The sequence below is a fragment of the Rhinoderma darwinii genome, chromosome 11 (genome assembly GCF_050947455.1).
Source record: "Rhinoderma darwinii isolate aRhiDar2 chromosome 11, aRhiDar2.hap1, whole genome shotgun sequence".
NCBI classification, from domain to species: Eukaryota; Metazoa; Chordata; class Amphibia; order Anura; family Rhinodermatidae; genus Rhinoderma; species Rhinoderma darwinii.
In genome coordinates, this window is record NC_134697.1 from 53,444,240 (window position 1) to 53,470,850 (window position 26,611).

A 26,611-nucleotide genomic window follows, 5' to 3' on the forward strand; every position below is an offset into this window, starting at 1 on the left:
CTGTGCCTGCGCAACGCTACAAGGTTGAGCACAATTGCTCTTTTTCCTGCTTTTTATATGTAATTGACCCTCGGGTAATCGGCACCATATTGTGCCGTGTTTTTTGTTTCTCTTTATTTTAGTTTCACTGTGGGAATGGTGTTCTTGGGGTGATGGGAAGTGTTGGGTTTGCACCACACAGAGCGTTTTCCATGATGGCCAAAAAAATTTGTGTGAAGTTACTGCCACTTGGTGTCTCCCTTCCTATAATCTGCTGTCCACCCCCTGTTGTCTATCAAAATCCATCTTGAGTTACAGAGCAGAGGAGACAGACTGCGGGAAGTGGGGTATGTTTCTTCAAAGTCTCTGTAGAAGTCTATGGGCAGGGGAGGGGGATCAGGAGGAGGGCGCAGGAGCAGAGAGTGAGAGGCACACACAGACATGCTACAGCTCTCGGTTAGATTTATATGTCACCCCAGTGTTGGATTCTAAGCTACACTGCTCATTACTGCAGCATATATATATATACACACACACACACACACACACGCGCACACACACACACACACACGTGATAAATAGGACAGAAGAGCCGGATTCTTTTCTTTGTGTGCAGTGTAAAGTGTAGACATTATAGACATTATAAGTTAGGCTCCACCCACTAGCTCATAGAAAACTGAGAATTAGAGATAGAGCCTGCAGAAGGGAAAACTGCTGAAAAATCCAGAATACAAGTCGTATAATGGCCGGAACTAGTGTTATTCCTCATATACAGGGTGGGCCATTTATATGGATAAACCTAAATAAAATGGGAATGGTTGGTGATATTAACTTCCTGTTTGTGGCACATTAGTATATGGGAGGGGGGAAACTTTTCAAGCTGGGTGTTGATCTTGGCGGCCATTTTGAAGTCAGCCATTTTGTATCCAACTTTAGTTTTTTCAATGGGAAGAGGGTCATGTGACACATCAAACTTATCGAGAATTTCACAAGAAAAACAATGGTGTGCTTGGTTTTAATGTTACTTTATTCTTTCATGAGTTATTTACAAGTTTCTGACCACTTATAAAATGTGTTCAAAGTGCTGCCCGTTGTGTTGGATTGTCAATGCAACCCTCTTCTTCCACTCTTCACACACTGGTAGCAACACTGCAGAAGAAATGCTAGCACAGGCTTCCAGTATCCGTAGTTTCAGTTGCTGCACATCTCGTATCTTCACAGCATAGACAATTGCCTTCAGATGACCCCAAAGATAAAAGTCTAAGGGGGTCAGATCGGGAGGCATTTCTTCTGCGGTGTTGCTATCAGTGTGTGAAGAGTGGGAGAAGAGGGTTGCATTGACAATCCAACACAATGGGCAGCACTTTGAACACATTTTATAAGTGGTCAGAAACGTGTAAATAACTCATGAAAGTATAAAGTAAAGTTAAAACCAAGCACACCATTGTTTTTCTTGTGAAATTCTCGATAAGTTTGATGTGTCACATGACCCTCTTCCCATTGAAAAAAACTAAAGTTGGATACAAAATGGCCGACTTCAAAATGGCCGCCATGGTCAACACCCAGCTTGAAAAGTTTCCCCCCCTCCCATATACTAATGTGCCACAAACAGGAAGTTAATATCACCAACCATTCCCATTTTATTTAGGTGTATCCATATAAATGGCCCACCCTGTACAACAGCTTATTCTGGAGGGTCCCCTTAAAAGTTAGGTACGCTCTAAATTTTTATTCTCATCTGACCAGAGAATCTTCTTTCATGTGTTTTATTATGTTTTTCTTTAAGCTTTAGCTTTTCTCTGGCCACTCTTCCATGAAGCTCCACTCTGTGGATTGTATGGTTTCTAGTGGTTCTATAGACAGACACTTCCATCTCTGCTGTGGGTCTTTAGAGCTCCTTCAGTGTTATCAATGGTATCTTTGTTGAATCTCTGATTAATGCCCCCCATGCCCGGACTGCGAGTTTTGGTGGGTGGCCTTCTCTTGTCAGGTTTGTAGTTGCCATATTCTTTCCATTTTGTTATTTGTTGTAATGGATTTAATAGTGCTCCATGTGATGCTCAAAGTGTACGATATTTTTCTTATAACCCAACCCTTATCAATACTGCTCCTTGATCTTCATATTGCTTGCTTAGTGATTTTAGGGGCTATATGGCCACATGGAAGCATTTGTCTATGTAACCCTAAAATTATATAACTATCCTTTAGATGGACTTTTATATCATCGACAAAACCAAATAAAGTTTCCAGAAAAATACTTTACCATGGTGCGGCATCAGAAGGCATTATTTTCAAAACACAGCGTTGGTGCTTCTCCAGCAATACCGCTCTTCCAAAATGCCCAAGCTTTAAAGTTCCCTTTAAGATTACAAAGCATAAGCATATGAATAGATGATTCAGATTTATTCTAGTTTCCAAACAAAAACTGATGAATTTCCACATATTACTTAAAAAGAAAATGCCATATTAAAGTGGTGGCTAATTTGTTTCCAAACAGATTGGTTGTCACGTTTTAATTATATTTTTAGAAACTGATTTCACACTCACCTGTTTAGCATGTCAACTTAACATCTTTATTTGGTCAATATCAATACTTTATTTGGATAACTCACTACATTTGCAATTTTTTCCCTCTGCAGGCTCTAGCTCTAATTCTCAGTTGTGTCTGAGCTAGTGGGCAGGGCATAATGGCTATAGTGTCTTCTATACACAGCAGAAATAGGAGAGGAGAATTCTACATTCCTATCTCTATCACATATATAGAAGCTGCAGCAGCATGGAGGAGATTATACATCAGTTATGATCAGTGTAGCTGAGAATCCAGCACTGGTGTGACATAGAACACTTACCAGGAATCTGCAGCATGTCTGTCTGTGTCTTTCTCACCCTGCTCCTGCTCTCCCCTCCCCTCTCTCCATAGACTTGGATGGGCAGCATTTCTGTGTCTCTCATTTTCCTTCTTCTCCCTCCTCCTGTTCCCCCTCCCCAATCTATAGACTTGTATGAGCAGCATGTCTGTGTCTCTCTCTGCACCTGCATCCCCCTCACCTCTCCCATAGACTTGTATTGGCAGGCAGTGAAGAGAGACGCCACCACCTTCTGCAAACCATCTGTAACTTGGAATGGATTTCGCCTAGTGGTAGTAACTTCAAACACAATTTGCATGGATAAAACAACTTAATTTTAACACTAAGTAAATTACAAAGTCGACCTATATCAGGTATACAATTAGATTAGCATAGGTTGTTTAAAGGTTAGTATCCATTTAAATTAGTAATAAGAATAGTCTAAGAGTCTTTGCTACAGGAGAGATCAACATCCTTTGTTTGTTACATCACCCATGCAATAGCATTGATATTACCTTGAATTCTTTCATCACCATGTGTTTTTGTTCATTTGGAAAAGTTTTAACCCAATTAGATTTTGGTCTGACAAACTTAGTTAAACCAGATCGAACATCTTTACCATGCTAGTGCTAACTTTCCTATAGACTAGAATAAGAACCTTAAAGCATATCTAACTTCAGCTGAATTTTCAGAATAAGCTGTTGAATAATATGTGTGTACATGAAGAATGACACTATTTCTTGCCATTATATGACTTGTATGTGGCATTTTTTAGTCACTTTTCCCCTATGCAGGCTCTATCTCTAATTCTCAGTTCTCTTTGAGAAGTGGGCAGGGCCTAACGACTATCATGTTTTCTATACACTGCACACATAGAAAAGAGGAATGCAGCGCTCCTATCTCTATCTATCACATATATATCTAAAAGCTGTAGAAGCATAGGGGAGATTACACAGGAGTAATAGGCAGTGTATCTGACAATCCAGCACTGGGGTGACATACAAATCTTACCAGCAGCTGCAGCAGGTCTGTGTCTTTCTCACTCTGCTTCTGCTCCCCTCCCACCATAAATTTCTGTGTCTCTTTCCCTCTCTGCATCCTCCTCCCCTCTCTATGGACTATAGATAGGTATACTATCAGATTAGCATACGTTGTTTGAAAAGTTAGTGTCTATTTAACTAAATTTGAATGAAATTATGTCAGTGTTGTGTACCAACATTTTTATTTTAAGAGAATAATTTGATAGCATACTTTAAAAATTATTTATTATAAAATATATAAAACATATATGCATCCCGGATATTGTGTATCTTACTGTGCACAGCAAGAAATTCATACCTTTTCGGGGTCAATATAGATATAACTGCAGCGCAAATCACAATGCAGTATATTTTGGGAATGTAAATACTGCAATGCAGTGACCATCTGTTCAAAGTATGACAAAAGCTCATCCAGACTAATATTGCAATCATTTCTTTTTAAAATGCAGGAATGTGAGTCAAAAGGAAACGACACCTACAAAATAAAAGTATTACAATCCCATTAGTTGAAGTAAATCTAATATATGAAATTAACCAACAAACTGATGATTGAATAAATGTAGCCTGAAAGAGTGTGTGATAGAATGCAGGGGAATAGCAAGGGAGGGGCTGGTGGGGCATGTGCCCCCGGGTGATGAGCATCAGGAGGGTGCTAACAAGTCACTCTGCCTTGGCCAGGGAAATTAGGATACAGGGCTAAGGCTTTATAATAAATCTATGTCCCCGGGTGAAGGAAAGCCCATCTACGACTCTGGTGGAATAGTAACGCTCAAGAAGAATAAAACAAGAGTGTTTGGCAATGTCTCCATAAGAGTAACAGCCACAATGCCTGGCGCAATGCCTGTCCTGCTGAATCCAGGACACTAGGAAGGTATCAGATCAGTGTTGCTTGTTACTAACAACCTCGGTCATTTGCAACAAAAAATGGCTGTGAAAAATGACAGCAATGTTTGTTATGGACACTTGGAATTTTTGTAAGTACCAGTGTGTTAACATGATGTCCTATAGTCAGGATTATATTGATCTAAATGCAGTATTGAGTATTGTTTAGGACTTTCTACTGAAAATGGAACAGTCCAGCAAACTCTTGAGAACAAACTGTAGGCTGAAATGAAATGTAATCTTTCTGGATTAATAGTTCCCAGCAAAAAGCTTTAAAAAAAGTGATGCACAAGAGAGAGGTCAATGAAGCACATGGATAATTAATGCCTTTACGTTGGTCATTTTGTGTTGTAACGATTAAAGGGATATATAATTTATGCATGTTTTATGGTTTATTTTTTGTAAATGTGTTTTTTTTTCTTCGTTTTTTACAAATTATTTTATTAAACCTTAATTACCTTTGCTTTCCTTGTACTGCATTGTAATAACTATGTCTTCATATGTATTACTGCCTGTGCCTCAGGTATGCCCTAACAGGGATTAGCACAGGACAGCTCTAAGGGCCTTAGTTGGGCCGAGGAAGGTCCATCTAAAAATCTCTATCACTGGGGCTGACGATTAGGAGGCAAAGGGAGTCCCACTCATTTGTGATGCCGCGATCACTACTGATGATAGCTCAAGTCTTAAATGGCCAGCATCGAATACCAGCGATTGCCGGAGGGTGCAAGGGGGTGTCCAGTCTTATGTAAATTTTTTATACTTTCTATATAAGATCTCTACATCCTGTCAATGAATGAAAGGATTAGGAAACTGAAAAATATCTGTCTGTGTCTTTTACACAGTTGGGCTTTTTATTGTGTATCAGCCTTAAAATGACACATGGCAATGAACTGCAGCAGCGTGAAAGTAAGACCAGGTCTGGACAGACTTTCAGACTCTAATATGAATTGTGTCTAACATGTTTCTATTTACTCACAGCAAGCAGAGAATTCAAATGAATGGTATATTAGAAATGTGCATAACTTCCTTTAAACCTATAAACCTACATATTGTGTTCAATATAAGGTCACCATGCTGCAAATATAAAATAGTCACTTACCAGTCTTGTTGTATAAGAATCAGTTGTAATCACTTCAACAGGTAAAATATTTACGTGGTTCAGAGTCTTTATTGTTGTTCTTGCTTTTTGTCCCTTTCTTACTGACACCAACTCATACAGTCGATCTTTCTATAAGATACCATTTATTATTATTGTACTGTGTACTATTTGCAGTATTTGGCTAGCAAAATAAAGTTATCTTACAGGGCTGTAGTTCTTATAAATGTCTAAATTGTAATATATAACTGACACGAGATAATGGAGAATTTATATGCCCCATCTCCATACAGCCATGGTTTCCATATCTTGCACTGATGAAGGCTAATAAGCTCAAAAGAGTTGTTTGCCAGTTGGAATGAATGGCTCTGTACTTGGGCTGTATCCGTACCAGCGGATCTGGATGCACAGTTGGCCACAAGGGACAGATAAGGGACTAAAAGGAACAATTTGCATGTTTACGCCCTCTATCCCAGATGAAGTTTCATTGCCTTGTTATGTGGATATGTGACGGAACTGAGCATGTGAATACCTTCTGTTTGAAGACATTTGGTGTATGCTGAATTGCTTGGAAATAAGGAGTGTTTAGATCTCTTTTAGCTCTCCTCACCCTAACCTTGCTACTCTACACTAAGGTATATATAATGCCATTTTAATTGTCACCTTCTGACATCAAAAAGCTCAGTTATACAGGTATGTAATGTGTACAGTCAACATGTTCTAACACCATAGTACATTATTTATACAGAACAGGTGCCACACCACTATTCAATGTTCCAGTGGAGTGGATTACTGCTCGCTCCAGTTACACTCCCAATCTCTATCTTTATTATATTCTCAAAAGCACTTTAATTATACTATGTTCCTACTGACTTTTCTGGTCCCCATTCTCTTCTCTGGCCAGGCCATTTTTTTTTTTTTGCAGTACTGATTTATTGGCATGAAACTGATCTTTCGTTTCAGAAAGGGGTACAGCACCAGTTGGGTGAGTATTATGAAGTTCTGCTGATGCAGACTCTTTTTTTTTTTTTGGCCAATGAAGGCAAACTTCTTGCCAATTACAGACTAATTGACTTTTAGGACAGCACCCTTACCCGTTTGCAGTAATCTCTATATACTTTTTTGGTTGACTCTTCTTCCCCATCTTCAATAATGTCACCTGAAAAATAAACGTTTCTATATATAAATAAACAGACCTTCTCTATATTATATCTTGACAAGTCATAGCCTCACCAAACATGTTGAATATTACTACGGCTACATAAAAACGATACAGCTGCCGCTCAGCCTGTACATTGCCTTCCCCTCTCTCCATACATTACGTCAGATCTATTGAATGAAAAGGCGGAAAGGGGAAAGGCAATGCATGGGCTGCCGTACAGTCTGACTGATGAAGGGCTGACTGATGAGGGGCTGACTGATGAAGGGCTGACTGATGAAGGGCTGACTGATGAAGGGCTGACTGATGAAGGGCTGACTGATGAAGGGCTGACTGAGTTTTGACCAGATTATATGTCATATAGACATAGAATTTCCCTATCTTGACATACTGAGGATTGGGCTACCTCTCTGTAAGGGTGCGCTCACAAGTTGAATACTTGCATTGTATTTCTGCAGCGTAAAAATATGCTGTGAAAATGACAATGTATACCTATGGGGAAATATTCTGCATCCCATAGGCATACATTGTAGTGTTCTGCAGCGTTTTACACGCCACGTGTGAGCGCATCCTTATAGACGGGCTACGTCCTTGCGCACAGCCTAGCTAAATCCATACACATTTATGCACACACTGTAAAAATAAATGTTCACATCACTATCTGCTTTTACATAGCAGTTTTTTGCTTCAGTATTTCGAAGCCAAAACTAGGAGAGGGTCCAAAACACAGAAGAGGTGCAAATCTTTCCATTACACTTTTTCTCTGTGTAGGTTCCACTCCTTGGCTTACAAATACTGAAGCAAAATACTGCCGTGCGAAAGTGGCTAAAGGCAAATGAAATGTCTATTGTAAACCAAAATGTCGACTATTGTAGCGCATAATAAGACTTTTATTTACCTTTCAGGTCCATGTAAACCTGCAAAAAAAATAAAAAATATCTTAATGATATAAAAGAATATCAGGATATAGTAAATAATCAAACCTTAGAAATGATAACCAAAATAAAATTGTCATTATTCTTTATATATTAACACATATTGTTCATATATGAATGGTAAAGGAAAGTCATTCTTTATTCCTAATATTTTTTATTTTAATTTTAATTTAATTATATCTAATATTTAAACTGTACCTGAATTTTTTATGATTATTTAAATAGGTCTAAAATATCTTTATAGGGGTCAGAGTTACCTTTCTTTATATAGAGCTTCGAATCCCCTCCTTTCTTTTACACAGACATAAAGTTAAATGATAAAACTCTGACTGACTGCAGCCAGCACTAGGGTGAGTTTACGGAAAATGTATATATACAGTATACAGCTACCATTGAACTCAATAGTAAATTTTCAGTAAACTCCTAAACTCTCCCAATGGACCTATTGATGAAAGAAAAGAACTATATATTGAATAGTGCGGTCAATCACTTTATATTTGTATATTAAAATACAGATGTCGCAAAGCTGAGTTTATTTGGCACAACTCGTTTTGATATTACAATACGATATCCATGGCTTTATATAGGATTGCATTATCTTAAGTCACATAGGCACTCAAAATGCACAGACAATGAGCTATATAATACATTTAGCCATACTACAGTATGTCTTCATAGGGCCTTTGCGATGAAAGTAATTCTCTATATAAACCGATAGGTTGCCTTAATCGGCTTGATGAGAAGAATAAATTGTTATTTTAGTAGCAGATTATCCTTGTAAGCCCCACAATTTCACACTAACAATATCCAGACATAAGTCATACTATACCGTTTGGATGTCTTCCAGATTAATACAAGGGCAGACTGTTTTTACATGGTAAATTTCATTACATTTTGCCCCTGAAAAAGAGAAATGAAAGTAGCATGCTATAGTTAATGAAACATAAAGAATAATTATAGCAATATTTATCAACCTATGTTCATTCCAGGATTGAAATATCAAAATACCATAGGAGTGTAGTAATTTTGAGACTCTCAGTAGTTAGCACTGTTGTTATATATAATAAAGGCAACTTGATAGGCTTAGATACACTGGCTCAGCAGAAAACTCAGTGGCACACTTAGGGTGGGGGTGTCCTAGTGCCCTGACCCCCCTCCCCCTACCCCATCTGAGCAGTTCAGGGGAAAAAACTGGTTAAAACTGTAATTTATTATTGAGTTTACTGAGCTCTCCCTAGTGGAAGTGGCAGGAATTCAGAATTTTATCATGTTACACTATGGATGTGAGTCACTGTAACTACTTTGTAGTAATGTGCCTCCAAATACTATTCTACAGAAATAATGTGTCAAAACTATAGTTACCCCCATAGTTACCAAACAGTAATAGTTCCCTAAAAAGTAATTGGCGCGTCTTTGTGTCCCAAAAAGGAATAGTGCTCCCTTAGAGTCACTTCACCATAATAGTGTTCCTTTAGTGTCACCACACAGTAGTAGCGCTTTCTTAGTGCCTTTTAACAGTAATAGTACCCCCTTACTGTTCCTACACAGAAATAATGCCCCCATACTGCCCCTAAACTATAATAGTGCCCCTTATTTACTAAAAGTGGCACCTAAGTACCCTCCACACAGTAATAGGGCCCTCCAAGTAAGCCCCAACACAGTAAAAGTGACCCATTAGTGCCACTGCCCCCACATAGTAATAATGCGCCTTACGTAAGCCCCACAGTAAAAGTAATAATATTAATACCCAGCTAACGTCATTCCCACGATAAATGGAGCTGCTCAAACTACAGACCATTTCCGGCCTGTAGCCTGTGCTACAGCCTGAGTGGAGGCTCCCTGTCTCCATGTTAGTATTCAATTGTATCCAGGTGAAAGTGTCAGGGCGCTGGGGGCCTTTTTTAAGAGTGCCCTGCTGCGCCATACCAGCCAAAAAAAGTGCCAATCTCTGCAAAGTTCTGTGGAATATGGGTGGAAGCACAAGCGCCAGAATCTCAATGTGCATCGCTAAGAATAACGATGTCATTATTCCAACGATAATAGATCTCTTATATTGTTTTGTATCAAAAATCCACTGTATGGGGACTGTATGATACAGTCTCTGCATATATTTCTCCAACTTGACTGCTTGGGGAATTGTATTATTATTTATAAAATATTTTTTATTTATTCTGTATATTCTCTGGAAAATGGAAGACATACACCGATTCAGATATCATCCTTACCTCATGCAATTGAGTAATGTACAAGTTCAGCCGCTATTAAAGCGGGCCCCTTGTTCTTGTTCTGATACACAATGTATAGGTCTTTTGTGGAGCAGGCCCTGTACATGAAAATGTAACAGGGGAGCACACAGACCTTGACTCAGGTTACCATGATACACAGAAGGGTGAATCGGGAACCCTGGTGTGGAACAGCTCTACGAATTCCTTTTTACTAATATAAAATACGTAAATGAGAGCTCTGAGAATAGTTATTTATATGTCTTCCTTTTCCATTGATGATCAGTCACTCTAGATATTTGTCCTTCCCCATACAGTCGATTTTTGATACAAAACAATTTAAGAGATCTATTATCGTTGGAATAATGGCGTAGTTATTCTTAGCGATGCACATTGAGATTCCGGCGCTTGCGCAGTAGTCTGTGCTTCATAGGGTCGCATGGCAATGATAGACTTCCGGTTTAGCTGTGTGACATGCGCAGTCTCGCTCTAGGAACGCCATGTAATTACCGATCGCACGGTCTGATACTATCAACATACCACTATGGATTTACATACTTCATCTCCGATTGGTGAGTGGCCCTGAAACCCGAACTTTGACACATGTTATTGCATTATTGATTAAACAATAATCAAGTATATATATATCTTTATTGTAACATCTGATCCTGTTTTTATCACTGTATACTTGTCACAAACACATTCTCACTGTTATAATTGATGAACCTTTTATACTATGTACACTTATGGATACTAAACTTGTACAATACTTTATTGATTCTTCATTATGTAAATGAATCCCGTGCTTTATATATCAATGTATCACTATGCTTGAGAAAGGTCCTAAGGTTGGACAGAAACATTGCATCTGTTTGTTGATTGAATAAACCAAATTTTTTGCAATATCGGAGTGTTGCAGAATTTCTTTGTATATATATATATGAATATATGTTTTACATGTAATAAACGAAGGAAAATTAGACGCACCCAATTCACTTTTTAATGTATTTAGTTCTTCCAGCACTGATTCGATCGACATGCGATGGCATATCGTATGGTTTAAGTTGGCACTTATAATTTTCCACAAATCAAGGTGAAAATAACCAGGTATATGAGGTCTGTGGCATGAAGTAATCTGTGCAATAAAAAATAAATGTTAATAAAAAAACTTAATATGCAGAACTCTGGGAAATACATTCTACAAGTAAAAAATACTGTCCTAGAGGAGAGCAGCATTCTAAACTGACATTTGTTCAAAACAGGATCACATTTGTAAATATGGACATTCATATTCATCCTGAGTATTGTTTGCAAGGTACATAACACAATATTAAATAGATGATGGATAGTTCTGTAATATGCTCACTCTAAGAAAACAAGGACAAAATTATTAAAAGCGGTGTACACTTTTGCAAACAATAAAGAGTTTCCATTTTTATGTAAATAAAGCTTAAACAGTAAATGATGTGCTAAAGCAATAGCTTCACAAATCTCTGTGGTAGTTTGCTACAATGTATCAGCTTCGAATCCAGGCTATTTAGCTCACAGAGTATTGCCTGGACTAGATACATTTGTATCCACTTCTCAGTCGAGAGCTGGACTAGGTGTGTACCAGTTTGCCGCCTCTAAATCAGGGATGCACAAGCTTTTAGTCCGAGAGCCACAATAAAAATGGGTATTCCCATCTTGGACGTATTGACAGTATATGCCATAAAAGACTGATTGGTAGGTGTCCTATTTCTAGGACTTCCACTTATCCGGAAAAGGGGGGTCCCTTACTCCCCCATTTTAGCAATCCAGAGAGTTAGAGTGATCATGCATAGTTAATGGGAGTTATGGAAACAGCCCTGTGTTTCACAACTCCCGTAAAACCTCAATGGAGAGAGAAACATTAATTCTCAGCCACCTCGCCATATCATCTATTCCTCTCTGGAGTGCCAAACGAGGAGGAGTCCCCAAATATTAGGGTGCCGGGGATGGCTACAGGCTGTACAGAATTGCAGACCGTGTGTGTTACCTGGTGAGGAATTGAAACAGTCGACTACGATATTGATTCCGCCAAAAAAAAAGGAAACTTTACAGAACGGAGACAAACGTAAACCATTTGCAACAGAAGTATTACCATTGAAATCAATGGTAATGCAAAAGGAAAGCTATGGTTTCCGTTTGGCTTTCCATTCATGGGTTCCCCTGATGGAGATGTCTAACGGAACCTATGAACGGAACCCGGACGCAGAAGTGAACGAAGACTAAAAGCTGTACACACAAAGCAGTATAATTATTTTTTTATAACCAAGATTTTTTTCAAGGTTGCTTTACTTTTATTTTAGTATTGCATCAATAAAAAAAATTGGTTTCAAAGTTCACATAGCCATATTATAGATGGCCACATAGTAATCTAGACTACTTCTATTGTCGTATGAAATTAATAGCATACCTCTCTTACAAACCAAGAGGTGCTCAGATGAGACAACTCTTCAAATGGTCGTCTGCCATAAAGAAGAATGGAGTAAAATGTTGCAGCAAGCATCCATACTTCTGTGGACTTCGAGAAGTAGTTCCCTGTCAGGGTTTCAGGAGCGCTGAAATAAGCTGCATGTCGTTGCTTAAATTCACCTTAGGAACAATGGACAATATGAAAAAGTTATATGTCAAATTCACGTTCCATTAGACAAATGAAATGCATTCTATAGTTTAATTGCACAAAGTCTTGAGGAGCAGAGCATTGACATTTCTCTACTTTTTAAGTAAATTATATTTTTTAAAGCAGTCCCAAAAGGATATCTTTGGGACTTCTACTTTAGGGTTGAGAAGGACTGTTTACACACTGTGTAGGACTGCTTGACCCTGACAGAAAATAGGATACAGGTAAAAAAAAAAAAAAAAAAAGATCTATGCACCCTTCTAGCCTAGGCAATCTGTTCTTGTAGCACATGAAAACAACGGCCTCCACTGTTCTGAAATCTATATTACGAGAGCAGAGACGTACACATGCGTGTTTCTTCCAGGATGTTCTCTAATGTGAAATTATGCAAGAGATTGAGGTGAGCCCGAATATAGCGGAAAGACCAAGGAAGAGAGGAAAAGACCCACTGGATAGAGCAATAACCATGTTAATCTTAACCCTTAAATTTCTTTAACAAACTTTTTTTTGATGCTGGTCATTGTAGACTAGAGCCACCTTACAAGTCTTTCTATCGAGCTCCATGGTTACTTATGCTCCTAATATGTCAGCCTGCTTTATATGGCAAAGTAAGTGCAATGTAGAAAAGATGTAGTTCTATTGTAAGAAAGAATTTTAAAATAGTAGACGAAAATTCTTTTTAACTATACCAGTTAGATATATTGACGACTAACCAAAGTTGGATTCATATATATATTAGCTACATGGATAAAAATGCAAGAATAAGAGCAATGTATACAAGTATTAAGCCACCCATGCTACATATTAGATTTCTGATAGTAGGACCCACTGATGATCCATTGTGTAAAGAAGGCTACCTGAAACCCATGACAATTTGATCTTGGGTAGATATTAGGCTGCAATACCCGTTTTTTAGCCCCATCCTTAGGTAATAGGGGCAAAGGGGCGGCCACTTACATTTTCTCCTCTATGGAAAGCAAAGGGATTGGTTGGGGCAGTAATGTCTGACAATAATAACTTTCTGCAGTTACTTATCATATGTGTATGGATAACTTTGGAATCCCCATTTTTTTTTAACAAAATAGCAATAGGAGCTTTTGTACTTTGTTCCTACTAGTCTATTCTTTCAAAATAATACCACATGGACAGAGTAAGTCAATGTCTTTTTGATTGAATTGTTCTCAAGGCCTATACTTTATTACATTATTACTGTACCGATCACAAATACAATGATGCATAATAAATTCTATACTTAAAGGCAATGTAAACCTTTGAAAGGCTTTTTTTAAATTAAAATGTCAGTCAGTGTGATTAGAGCAATTTTATAATTAGTTTTTTATTAAAAAATATTTTTACTTTTTGAGATACAGCTGCTTTGTATTCTCTATACAGAGCAGCTGTATCTACATATCCCTTAAAGTGACTCTTTATTAGTAATTTTATATCATACCTTCGACACAGATAGAATTGTACTCGTCAATGTACACCTGGCAAGGATCATCTTTCTCCCCATGTGGAATGAATTTTGAGTATAGGAAACCGGATAGCTTTGTAACACAAGAGCCATCTTGCCCGGAAGTGACTATAAAACTAGCCGGAGTGATGTCACAGAGAATAATGTTGCTTTTATGGCAGTGCTGGACAGCCAAAGTGATATCGGTGAGTATTTCGATAATTTGGAACCAGGTGAGCTGATTGTCCTTCTCATGCAAAAATTGTAGAAGAGGTTTTCCATGTTCGACCATAAACAAGGGTAAGGCACCACATGAAGAAGGATTCTTCAATGTTACAATGTTCCTATGTCCTTGACAGACAGTCACTGCTCTAGATATTTCTTGAAACTGTTCATAAGCACTATCTGTAGAATTTGTTTGCAGAATATCATTTAATGTCTTCTGCCTAAACAAATGCACCAGAATGTTACCATCTGGCATTGTTGCCTCAAATAATAAGACATTTTCTGCAGTTGTTGGTACTTGATCATGAAGGACCATATCTGGATAGGTAAGAGACAGCTTTTCACGAATGCATGTTTTCAAAAGGTCTTCATCCGCCACGATACAGCAGCTACCCAACTGAGAGATGTCAATACCATTTACATCCTCACTAAATAGCAATGGTGTAACAAAGTTTCTGACTTCAGCTACAGGATGGAAAACTAATTTTTTAAAAAAATGCTTAAGGATAGTCATCAGCTTTTCATCCTTTTTTTTCACATCTTTGAGAAAGTCCCACATGACACCAAGTAATTTTACACTTAATGTTAATGCACCTGAAAATAAAAATAATATAAATTACTTTATAATTATTACTAATACTAATTAAAGGGGTTTTACAATCTAAGAAATCTATGGCGTATCCCCAGGATAGGCCATCAATATGTAATTGGCGGGGGTTCGCCGGCACCCCCGCCGATCAGGTGATTTGAAGGGGCCCGCTCATACAAGCGCTCCTTTCCCTTTATTTCTGCTCGTACTGTTAATTACCAACACACTTGTAGCGGAGGTTCACAGTATTACAGTCTTCTATTATTCAAGTGAATAGGAGAAGGTTGTAACACTGTAAATCGCCGCACAAGTGTGTCGACGATTCACAGTAAGAGCAGTGACAGTAATGAAGGGGAAGCACCGCGGTCCCTTCAAAACAGCTGGTGGTCAGTGGGGGTGCTAAGAGTCGGACCCCCATCGATCAGATATTGATGGCCTATCCTGAAGACAGGCCTTCATTTTCCTAGGACTGGAAACCCCATTTAAAGAATTGAATCAGTGAACAAAAAAAATCAGTTTTAGAGTGCATATTTGTGTGAGTTGGAAGAGTTGCACACCCTGCAGGCCATGTATGACTATTTGTGGCACAAAATAATGTATAAATGCAGGATAGCATAGCATGTGGCAAGGAAACGGAACAGTGTACATAGAGTGCACAAATGGAAGAGAGTCCATGGAAGAGACTCTCTTCCATTTGTGCACTGTATGTACACTGTTCCGTTTCCTTGCCACATGCTATGCTATCCTGCATTTATACATTATTTTGTGCCACAAATAGTCATACAATGCCTTGTTTGTACACAGTATAGCAGTGTGTGCACAAAGCTTTGTAATCTCTGAGTGTTAAAACGTACCATCTTCAGATCCCATAAGAGGCTTTTTGTGTGTGTGTGTGTGTGTGTGTGTGTGTGTGTGTGTGTGTGTGTGTGTGTGTGTGTGTGTGTGTGTGTGGCCATTATCAGCATTATTAAAGGGGATTACCCACTATAGACATACAGTGAAGGAAATAAGTATTTGATCCCTTGCTGATTTTGTAAGTTTGCCCACTGTCAAAGACGTGAACAGTCTAGAATTTTTAGGCTAGGTTAATTTTACCAGTGAGAGATAGATTATATTTAAAAAAAAACAGAAAATCACATTGCCAAAATTATATATATTTATTTGCATTTTGCACAGAGAAATAAGTATTTGATCCCTTTGGCAAACAAGACTTAATACTTGGTGGCAAAACCCTTGTTGGCAAGCACAGCAGTCAGACGTTTTTTGTAGTTGATGATGAGGTTTGCACACATGTTAGATGGGATTTTGGCCCACTCCTCTTTGCAGATCATCTGTAAATCATTAAGATTTCGAGGCTGTCTCTTGGCAACTCGGATCTTCAGCTCCCTCCATAAGTTTCCGATGGGATTAAGGTCTGGAGACTTGCTAGGCCACTCCATGACCTTAATGTGCTTCTTTTTGAGCCACTCCTTTGTTGCCTTGGCTGTATGTTTCGGGTCATTGTCGTGCTGGAAGACCCAGCCACGAGCCATTTTTAATGTCCTGGTGGAGTGAAGGAGGTTGTCACTCAGGATTTGACGGTACATGGCTCCATCCATTCTCCCATTGATGCGGTGAAGTAGTACTGTGCCCTTAGCAGAGAAACACCCCCAAAACATAATGTTTCCACCTCCAAGCTTGACAGTGGGGACGGTGTTCTTTGGGTCATAGGCAGCATTTCTCTTCCTCCAAACACGGCGAGTTGAGTTAATGCCAAAGAGCTCAATTTTTGTCTCATCTGACCACAGCACCTTCTCCCAATCACTCTCAGAATCATCTAGATGTTCATTTGCAAACTTCAGACGGGCCTGTACATGTGCCTTCTTGAGCAGGGGGACCTTGCGGGCACTGCAGGATTTTAATCCATTACGCCGTAATGTGTTACCAATGGTTTTCTTGGTGACTGTGGTACCAGCTGCCTTGAGATCATTAACAACTTCCCCCCGTGTAGTTTTCGGCTGAGCTCTCACCTTCCTCAGGATCAAGGATACCCCACGAGGTGAAATCTTGCATGGAGCCCCAGATCGATGTCGATTGACAGTCATTTTGTATGTCTTCCATTTTCTTACTATTGCACCAACAGTTGTCTCCTTCTCACCCAGCATCTTACTTATGGTTTTGTAGCCCATTCCAGCCTTGTGCAGGTCTATGATCTTGTCCCTGACATCCTTAGAAAGCTCTTTGGTCTTGCCCATGTTGTAGAGGTTAGAGTCAGACTGACTAATTGAGTCTGTGGACAGGAGTCTTTTATACAGGTGACGATTTAAGACAGCTGTCTTTACTGCAGACACCAAGTTGATTTGGAGCGTGTAACTGGTCTGGAGGAGGCTGAACTCTTAATGGTTGGTAGGGGATCAAATACTTATTTCTCTGTGCACAATGCAAATAAATATATATCATTTTGACAATGTGATTTTCTGTTTTTTTTTTTTATATATAATCTATCTCTCACTGGTAAAATTAACCTAGACTAAAAATTCTAGACTGTTCATGTCTTTGACAGTGGGCAAACTTACAAAATCAGCAAGGGATCAAATACTTATTTCCTTCACTGTATGTAGTATTTCAATATCTGCAATAAAGGTTTGATTGATAGGTATCATAGATTGTTTTAGAGAAAAGGTGACTGCACATTCATGGTCACCCTCCATAATAGTTAAAGGGATAAACGAGAACAAACGAGTATGCTCACACGGGTGTTTATGTAGCTTGCAAAGACCACAGTATTATGGAGAGTGGCTGCACATTTGCAGCCACTTGCAGGGGAAAATAGGCATTCAAAGGGCATTAATTAAAGTGATCAGCCCTCACCTGGAGTCAAGGGCCACATCTAAGGCAGATTGACCACCACTGTTTTAAATAAGTTAAGTAATTTTCTTCCTAACGTACATTGTCATCTCCAAACTACCTTCTTGGCTTACTTTTATCTCTATAATGATGAATGACTAACATAGTCACTGATAACTCAACTCACATTGTGTTAAACTCCTTATCAGAACCAGTTCCTTTGGGTTTTCAAAAAGTATACACAGCATCATATGCCTTAGTTGTCAAACTTTTGAGAAAAACAAGGAAAAGTCGATCCAGCGCTGTTTTGGTGCTTTAAAAGGGAATCAATGTTCCCACTTTTATTATTATAGTGAAGAAGATAAAAATGAACAAATGAATGGACGCAGTTGCGAGGCAGTTTTAGAGTAGATTATGCTGAAGCCCACGCGTTTCGAACACTGTCAGTGTTCTTAATCATGGCTAGTATTCACTGATGCTGGGGATCTCCTGGGTTTATAGTGTGGCTACATGAATGGGGCGGTATAGTTCTAAACAGGAACACCTGTAGTAATTAGCAATACACGTGGAAAGTAACCCTTGAGGGTCCACAAGGGAGCTGTTTGTGCAAAATGTATACTTTAATTGAATCAATAGTGGACAATTTGTCCTTTGGAGGACAATGTACAGGTTCTTAAACATTTGAAAGATTTTATTACATTTGGTTCGGTAATCTTTTAAGCCTACTACATAGTATGATTTGTTTATATATTTCTTTATTTGATTTTTTTAGTTTTTTTTTAGGTGGACTCAGAAGTCGTGCTAGAAACTGACTTTTTGTATGGTGTCAGACCGTGTAAGTATATCTTCACCCCCAGGAACACACACAGCAGTGAATACATGTAAAATTTATATAGATTTAGAAGACAAAGTCAAAAGAGTAAAATAGTGGAATCACATACCCCTGAAACAGGAAAATTACATGTAAACGAACTGAAAAGCAATACTATAAAGTATGTATCTAAAATAAACGGTTTTGTAACAATAAAAACAATGGTAGGAGCATATATACGTTAGTATGAATCTAGTCATTGATGTATTCCCCATGTTGTTAGTATATGCATTATTTTGCAATTTTAAAAACCGAACATGGTATCATATAGTGTAATACAATATAGATGTATTAATACAAATGCAAGTGTCACAGGATTTGGAAAGAACATAGAATACAAACTTTTGACCTTGATTCACTTCACTCACTTCATTAACTTCTCAATCATCAATAACTCTGTTCTCTGATCATACTGTTACAACTTTCCATATGACTATTATTTCTTTGCATGACCTTATAAAAATAAGTTGACCTCTGCTGTTCACAGAAAGCCTCTCATCTTTTCTCTCTACTGGATTGCGATTTTCAACCCAATGTATCTTCTCTTATATGCATCCAAGATGCTAGAATGTATTCTCTAAAACAGATAAAACTCTTATGCCCTTGGTAGTGCTTACGACCACAACACCAGACTATCGCTATCACATGGGTGAATCATGCATCAATACTGGCAGTGAATAAAAGGAACAAGTTACTCACCAGTGGATAAGTGTAACCGAACACTGAAGGCAGTAGAAGATTGAGACGATACACAAAGAGAGAGTGGATTACAGACAAACGCCATTCAAGCAGTTAACAGACATATAGACAATGAATAAGAAACAACAGCATTCACTGACCCCATCTGAATACCATCCCACTGCAGGGCAAGACAACAGCTTGGCAGCAGACCAAATGCACAGGAAAGGCAAACAACACAGTGGAACTAGTGATCCCAGGAAACACATAAACCACTACACAAAAACTAGATCTCTCAGAGGACCAACAGTTCTTACAGTACAAACAAACACATAGACAAGAACCAAGTAGAATCTGGAAAGAGTTTAGTACATGTCAGAAACAGTTCTGTGTAAACACAAGCCTGGCCATGGGAAAATGCCCCATGTTTAATGGACAAGAAACAGCTGGCTTCCTGCCAGCTGCTCTGTCCTGTTTGACAAACCAGAAGGGGCAAAGAATCTCCTTTGATCCTCTGTTTCCTCCACTGCAGGAGGGGTCATAAATGACCAGTTAGCTGAAGGCTGTTCCCACCACCTGCCCACCCCTGTATGTTCATGGGTTTGGCACGGTAATGTCATACAGGAGTGCACTCACTGGGTCTAAATAGTGCTGATGCATTACACCAGCCCTCACCTGAGGAGAGCATCACACCAGCCCCACCTGATTAGAAGCTTCATACCACCAAGGAAGCCTAAACCTAATCCAACAGAAGCTACACACCACCAACCATTCCACTGCAGCCACTAAGAGCTACAGGCCACAGTAATAAGGAATTTCTGGATAAGACTAGCCGTCTAAGTATCAATTAGTATCCTAACCTTCACCTCCCAGTGCTCAGCAGCTAGCTGAATTAACCATATCCTACACTACCATAACCCTGCACTACAGCAACCCTTTATTCCTACAGTTAACCCTATCCTCCTCAAGTTTAATTACCCCACTGTATTTTGCATAGTATTCATTTACTTAATTCATATTGAAAGTTATGTTTTGAAGTATACTGATACTATATCGTGATTATATACATATTGTGTATATACTGTGTTTTATAGCTAGTATTATTACTGTTGGTTAATAAACCTTGCTTTATTTACTATAAAATTGTCTTGTGAATCACCGCGCGCACACACTTAGTTAATGAGGCAATAGGAAGTGTAGGTACAAGGGAAAAAGTAGGAAAGCTAGGAATAATAGTAATAGTGGGGGACACTAGCCCAGTACCCCTCACCATATCTGAACCCTCCTTTTACAGCATCCATAATACCTGTGTGAAAATACTTTATAGAAATACGGATGAGTTAAAACCTCCATAGAATAGCATTGGTTGCATATTCTGGACCTACTCGGGCACAGAGTAACGGGCACAGACTAAAGAGCCAACACTCAAGCCCCATGCACATGACCGTAAAAAAACTCTGTAATTGCGGACCGCGATATGGTCCGCTATTACGGACCTGCCCGGTTCTATTGGCCACGGACACCTTTCTGTAGTGCTACGGAAAGGTGTCCATGAAGTAAAACTGTGCCGGGAAATGTGGAGCATATCCTACTTTTCTGTATTTGCGGGCCGTGCTCCCATACTTTGTATGGGAGTACGGCACGGATTGCAGGCACGGCCGGCCGCTGCGTCATGATTATGGGCTCGGCCGTGTGCATGAGGCCTCACAAATGTGAAAAAGCTTCTGATCATGTATATAATTGATGATAGTTGAGGGCAGACACCCCAATTAGATTGACTCCCATAGTTTATTTTCTCCTGGGTATTGCTTTAGTTTGGTTTACCTTTGGTGTAATTTTCCTGAATATACTCCGTTGCCCGTTCCACTACATCAAGATAAATTTCCTGATGCTTGTCTCTGACTGAATCACATATTTGATAGAAAAACAGCATGCATGACTCTGTGTAATTTTTCTCAAAGATCTGAAAAAATAAGTTCAAATCATTATTTTAATATGACAACAATTTTTTTTACAATGATTTATCATATTGAACTACTACACTATACATGACAGGATAATTATATGTGATATGTGCCAAACATATAATTAGTCTTCAAAGTTTTTAGAATATTATTAGATCATTCTTGTACTGTCGTGCTTTAAGTCCCGTAAACATTGCAGAATTGCCTCAAATTTCACAAATCCCCGGCAATGTACAGTACAACACATGTGTATGGGATTTTCAAAACCCCATCCACACATTATGGAGTTTTTCCTTAAGGAAATATAAGTATGCTCAATCTTTTGTGGAAATCTCACTGATTTCCAACACGCATTTCACCCTTTCAATGTATAGGATGAAATCTGCAGTGAATAAACAGGAAAATCGCCAACGGATTTGACACGGACTTCTGGACAGCCAAAGACCCCCGGCACACGATGTGTATTATGTGCAGATTTGTCACGTACATATTCCTACAGAAATCTGCAGTGTAATACATTGCCAGCAAAGTAAATGAGCCTCTGACGGTAATAACTTAGATTTAATTATTAATAGGGTGCTCATGTGTGTCACATGCACACACAATCCGCTCTGAGCCCAGCCGTCAGTCAGCTGGACTGACAGATTCATGTTAAAGCGCAGAAATGCAGATTCTATGCAAAGTGGATGCACAGAAGTTACATCTCAAAGACTATGCAAAATTAATTTAAAAAAATATGAAAATTGATGTTTAGCCCAAAATACATTCATTTAAAATAAATAATAATTAAAAAATGATAGTATAGGTTTCCATAGCCTTTAAGAACAACCCATTAGTTAAGCCCTACCCTTCACCCATCTGCTATCTGAAGATTGAAAAGATCAGAAGAAAAGTAACACCTTTATCCTCTGCAAGATTTCTAAAAGACTGTTTCAGGGACATGCAGAAAATCCTGTAAATGGGCAACTTTTCATTATTTTGAAAACTGTGAGGATACTTTGGTACATTGCAAAATTGCATTACTTTTTTATTATACTAAGAATAACTTTTACTTACAGAAACTGTGTTACCACTTTAACCCCTATTTTTTTTCCCTTAAAGTGGTCAGGTACAGTTTGTTTTTATGTGTCTACATTTTATACAATCATTAAAAATATAAAAATGACCACATACCTATACAATGAAACCTCTTTGAGATGACCACCCAAAATTGCACAGAAAAATTGTGTTTTATGGGTATGGTCCTCTCTAAGAAAAAAGTACTCAGAATGCAGGTTAAAGTGTGTAATGCAGTCAGCAAACATGTACAGCAAACATATACAGCACAAAAAATAATACCCCTCACGTTCTTAGTCCCCAGCATGGCTCCCATCCTATTCCTAGTCCCCAGGATGTCTCCCCTCTCATTCCTAGTCCCTAGTCTAATTCTAAGTCTCCAGCATGGCACCCCTCAAAATCTTGTTCCCCTCTTGGTCCCCAGCATAGCTCCCCTCTCATTGCTGGTCCCCATTAGGGCTCCACTCTCATTCTTACTCCCCAGCATGGCTCCCCTCTTATTGCTGGTCTCCATTAGGGCAATACTGTCATTCCTAATCCCCAGCATGGCACCCCTCTAAATTTTGTTCCCCAGCATGGTTTCTCTCTTGGTCCCCAGTATTACTCCCCTCCCATTCCATGTCTCCATTAGGGCTCGCCCTCACATTTCTAGTCCAGTATACAGTGCAGCTTGACGTGGGCTGCACCCTTCTCTGACAACCTCCCTCCTACTCCCTCCTTTCCTATGATGCTCCGTGGTGCCAACGCTCTTCCTCCTGTTCTCTCTGCCCCAATGAGGCAGTGCAATGCTAGCAGCTTCTCTCCCCTGATGTGCCAAGCAAGTCCCTGCCTCCTGCTCTCTCCAATCCAGTAATGCGACACGGTTCTTCATCAAGATGACTTACAGCGCATATAACATTTTGTGGCCTTACCTTTTCAGTAATGATCACAACAAAGATGTGCTTTATATCCCAAGGCAGATTGATTAAATATTTAACCACTGTATTCATGCCTGTCGACTTTCTAATGTCTCGAAAATCATTTTGATCCAGCAAAGATATGCAGTTTTCCAGCATTTGTACATGTGCGTCATTTTTTTCCAATCGTTTTGGCCAAGTCTTGATTCTTGCAATCATGGAAATGGTGAGTTTGAGATAATTATTTTGGTAGAGTTGTTGAAATGGTTTTGGGCTGGTTTTGTACCATTTTAGGGTCAGAGCCTTAACATGGTACTTTAAGTCACTATCGTTGCATTTATAGAGCCTGATGTAAATGGCGGCTAATATCCAGAAGTACAGCTTTTCATAGTAGCTGTTTATTTCACCATTCTTCATGTAATCCTTTTCTAGCAGTATTCTGACTTCAGTTTCAAACCTCAGCAAGCTGAAATCTCTATAAAAATGTTTAATACCCTTCTGGATTATTTTGGTCAGTGTTCTGGCAGCAAAATGACTGATCTTCTTTTCGTAGTGGTGACAATGACTCAGGAGTACATCTGGAGATGTTGTAGACTTAAGGTCTTCAAGGTGTAAACCATCATCTGTTTAAAAACAAAAAGGAACATTTTACTAAAAATAATCAATTTCTTAAAAGATTAATAAAAATAAAACAACTAGAATTCACTAAACTCCAAATATTTCTCCAGACACAACCTTCTTTTCAGGGCCAGCCGCAGTTTGGGTGGTGCTCTGAGCAGTACCTTCTATTAACGCCCCTCATCTGGTGTATCATATAATACTAAAATATTTCAATCATACAGTGTACAAATGACATTGCCGTAAGATGCCCAAATAACACTGCCAGACAGGTACCTAAATAACACTCTCTAATCATTAAACTAGGGAATGTAGTTGCATCACGGGCAGCTCCAATTCCATAGGTTTCCGCACTAAGTGTGGGATTAGGGATGCAAGGTTTGGATGCCCAGGCTATCAGAGCCAGCAGCATCCCTCTACAGCAATGACATGTGATGCACCCTATGCGACAGGTCACACAACAGCCGGTCAAGCTTCTATCATATATTTTGTCTGAAAGCACTAGGACCCATAGACTTTTCTCACATAGGCTCTAACTGTCCAATGTCTGCACGGAGCCTGTACGGAGGTACACAGAATACCTGCAGCTTTGTTCTATGGAGCCATAGACACCCTGCATGCCACCATATGGTGCCTCCTTATGATGCTGTATTATGGGGCTATTCTCCCTGTGAAACAATATGGCACCAGATGGTACAAGACATTATTTTCAGTGATATTCATGTAGAAAAAAAAAAAAATCAAGGGCATACATAGGTATAGTGAGGCCCTATATAGGGGATTGTTCCAACCTACTGCTTGAAACTCCATCATTCCTGAGAATACGGGGGGGGGGGGGGCATGAGTACACTCTATTAAAGTTTATGAGACACAGAAACTGCAAATTGCCCTCACTTACAAGTGCAGACACATGCTACAGAACAGTGGGGTTCCCAGTGCTTCAACCCCACCAAATAATTGGTTAATTAAAAAATGCATTGAACCTTTTCCACCCAATACAAAAAAATTTTTTAAATTACTTTACAACCCAGACCACCAAATTCCAAGGTGGAAAACATATGGGGGCACACTTAATTTGCACATTCATTATTCATTAAAATGTGTTACAGTATAACTACAAACCCATCGTAAGGTCTGTTGAAAAACATCTTGATTTTTGCAATTCTTGATTTTCTGGTGATATGTTCTCAGGTGTTTCTGCCAAAATAAACAAAGAAAGACAGATGTGAAAATATTACCTGGATTAGGCTTCGTTCACATCTGCGTCAGGGTTGCATTCTGACGTTCTGTCAGTACTTCCCGCCAGAACGGTACCCTGACTGAAACTAACGGAAATCATAGGTTTCCATTTGTATCACCATTGATTTCAATGGTGACGGATCCGATGCAAATGGTTTGCGTTTGTCTCGGTTACGCAAGGGTTCGGTTGTTTTGCTGGAATGAATAGCACAGTTGACTTTGGCATTGATTCTGTCAAAACGATGGAACCCTTGCACAACTGAGACCAACGCAAACCATTTGCACCGGATCCGTCACCATTGAAATCAATGGTGATGCAAACGGAAGCCTATGGTTTCCATTTGTTTGAGTCAGGGTTCCGTTCTGATGGGAAGCTCCGATGGAACGTCAGAACGGAACCATGACACAGATGTGAATGAAGCCCTACACTCTCACATTCCCAGCATTGGTGTGAATCCTGCAAATTCAATAAAATCAGAATAGGAGAATTCAACTCATCAGGAGATAAACACTTTATGGCCAAATAGTCATTACTCAGTATTGGGCCTCTTTTATTAAAACTGTCCTTGTTGCCCATAGCAAACAATTAAAGCTAGGTTTCTTGTCTTAAACTTAAAAATTAAATCTGCGCTGTGATTGGATACTATAGGCAACAATGCCAGTTTTTCTGTTAGATTGTTTTAATAAGTAAGGCAAAGACTATTTGTAAAAGGATAAACTCCTTGTCAATACATAAGAGTGTCTCTACAATCTGTAAATATAAAATGAGGAGGGAGTTTGGATGTGGGGTTATGTTGATACGGAACTTAAAACGTCACATGATTTGGGTTACAAATTTTGGCAAGTATGATTTTCTAGGCATTTCTACTTGCCATTGTGAATAGCAGAGTACTCACACAAAAATGTACATAAACGCTAACATGTATTAATGACGTTCCCCTAGATTTTATGTGGATGTTTGAAGAGAGAAAACATACCTTCTTCATGGAAACTTCTAAAGTCATGACTGTCCTTTCTGTTTACACCATGAAAGAAACGATCTAATAAACAAACAAACAAACAAACAAACAAACAAACAAACAAACAAACAAACAAACAAACAAACAAGCACATAAATTAAAGATATCTTGTAACATTCCTTTAATCCAGCATCAATGAGACCAGTTATTCTGGATTATTGCATAAACAAAAAAAAAAGAGTATCTCAAATTCACTTACTGTAGACTGTGGGTATTGACCCTGAAGTAAGAAAGACCAAAATAAATATAGTAATAGTAATAGATATAAATAGATAGATAATAATCAGCAAAACTCAATTACCTATTCTGAAAATGTCAAGGAAAGATGAACTTGAATTCCCTGCAATAAATTGAAGATAAAATGTATATAACAG

At 38.8% G+C, this 26,611-nt stretch overlaps 1 protein-coding gene across 1 annotated transcript; it reads right to left on the reverse strand.

The window, feature by feature from the left end:
• Positions 1-2,238: 2,238 nt before the first annotated feature.
• LOC142662955 (uncharacterized) lies at positions 2,239-26,611 on the reverse strand. Its single transcript, XM_075841249.1, has 15 exons — positions 26,539-26,611; positions 26,437-26,457; positions 26,196-26,258; positions 25,102-25,176; positions 23,377-23,984; positions 21,270-21,408; positions 14,254-15,075; positions 12,597-12,775; positions 11,147-11,294; positions 8,767-8,837; positions 7,901-7,919; positions 6,938-7,002; positions 5,847-5,975; positions 4,164-4,340; positions 2,239-2,337 (listed from the first exon to the last, which is right to left on the reverse strand). Exons 4-15 carry the CDS (start codon positions 25,103-25,105, stop codon positions 2,239-2,241), a joined length of 2,460 nt encoding a protein of 819 aa, XP_075697364.1. The 5' UTR covers positions 25,106-25,176; positions 26,196-26,258; positions 26,437-26,457; positions 26,539-26,611.

Excerpts from the sequence above, each read along its gene's own strand:
- LOC142662955 (XM_075841249.1), bottom strand. Across the intron at positions 12,776-14,253 it reads CAATTCTATCTGTGTCGAAG|GTGAATTTAAGCAACGACAT; the intron begins GTATGATATAAA and ends ATTGTTCCTAAG. Across the intron at positions 11,295-12,596 it reads CCTCTTGGTTTGTAAGAGAG|ATTACTTCATGCCACAGACC; the intron begins GTATGCTATTAA and ends TTTATTGCACAG.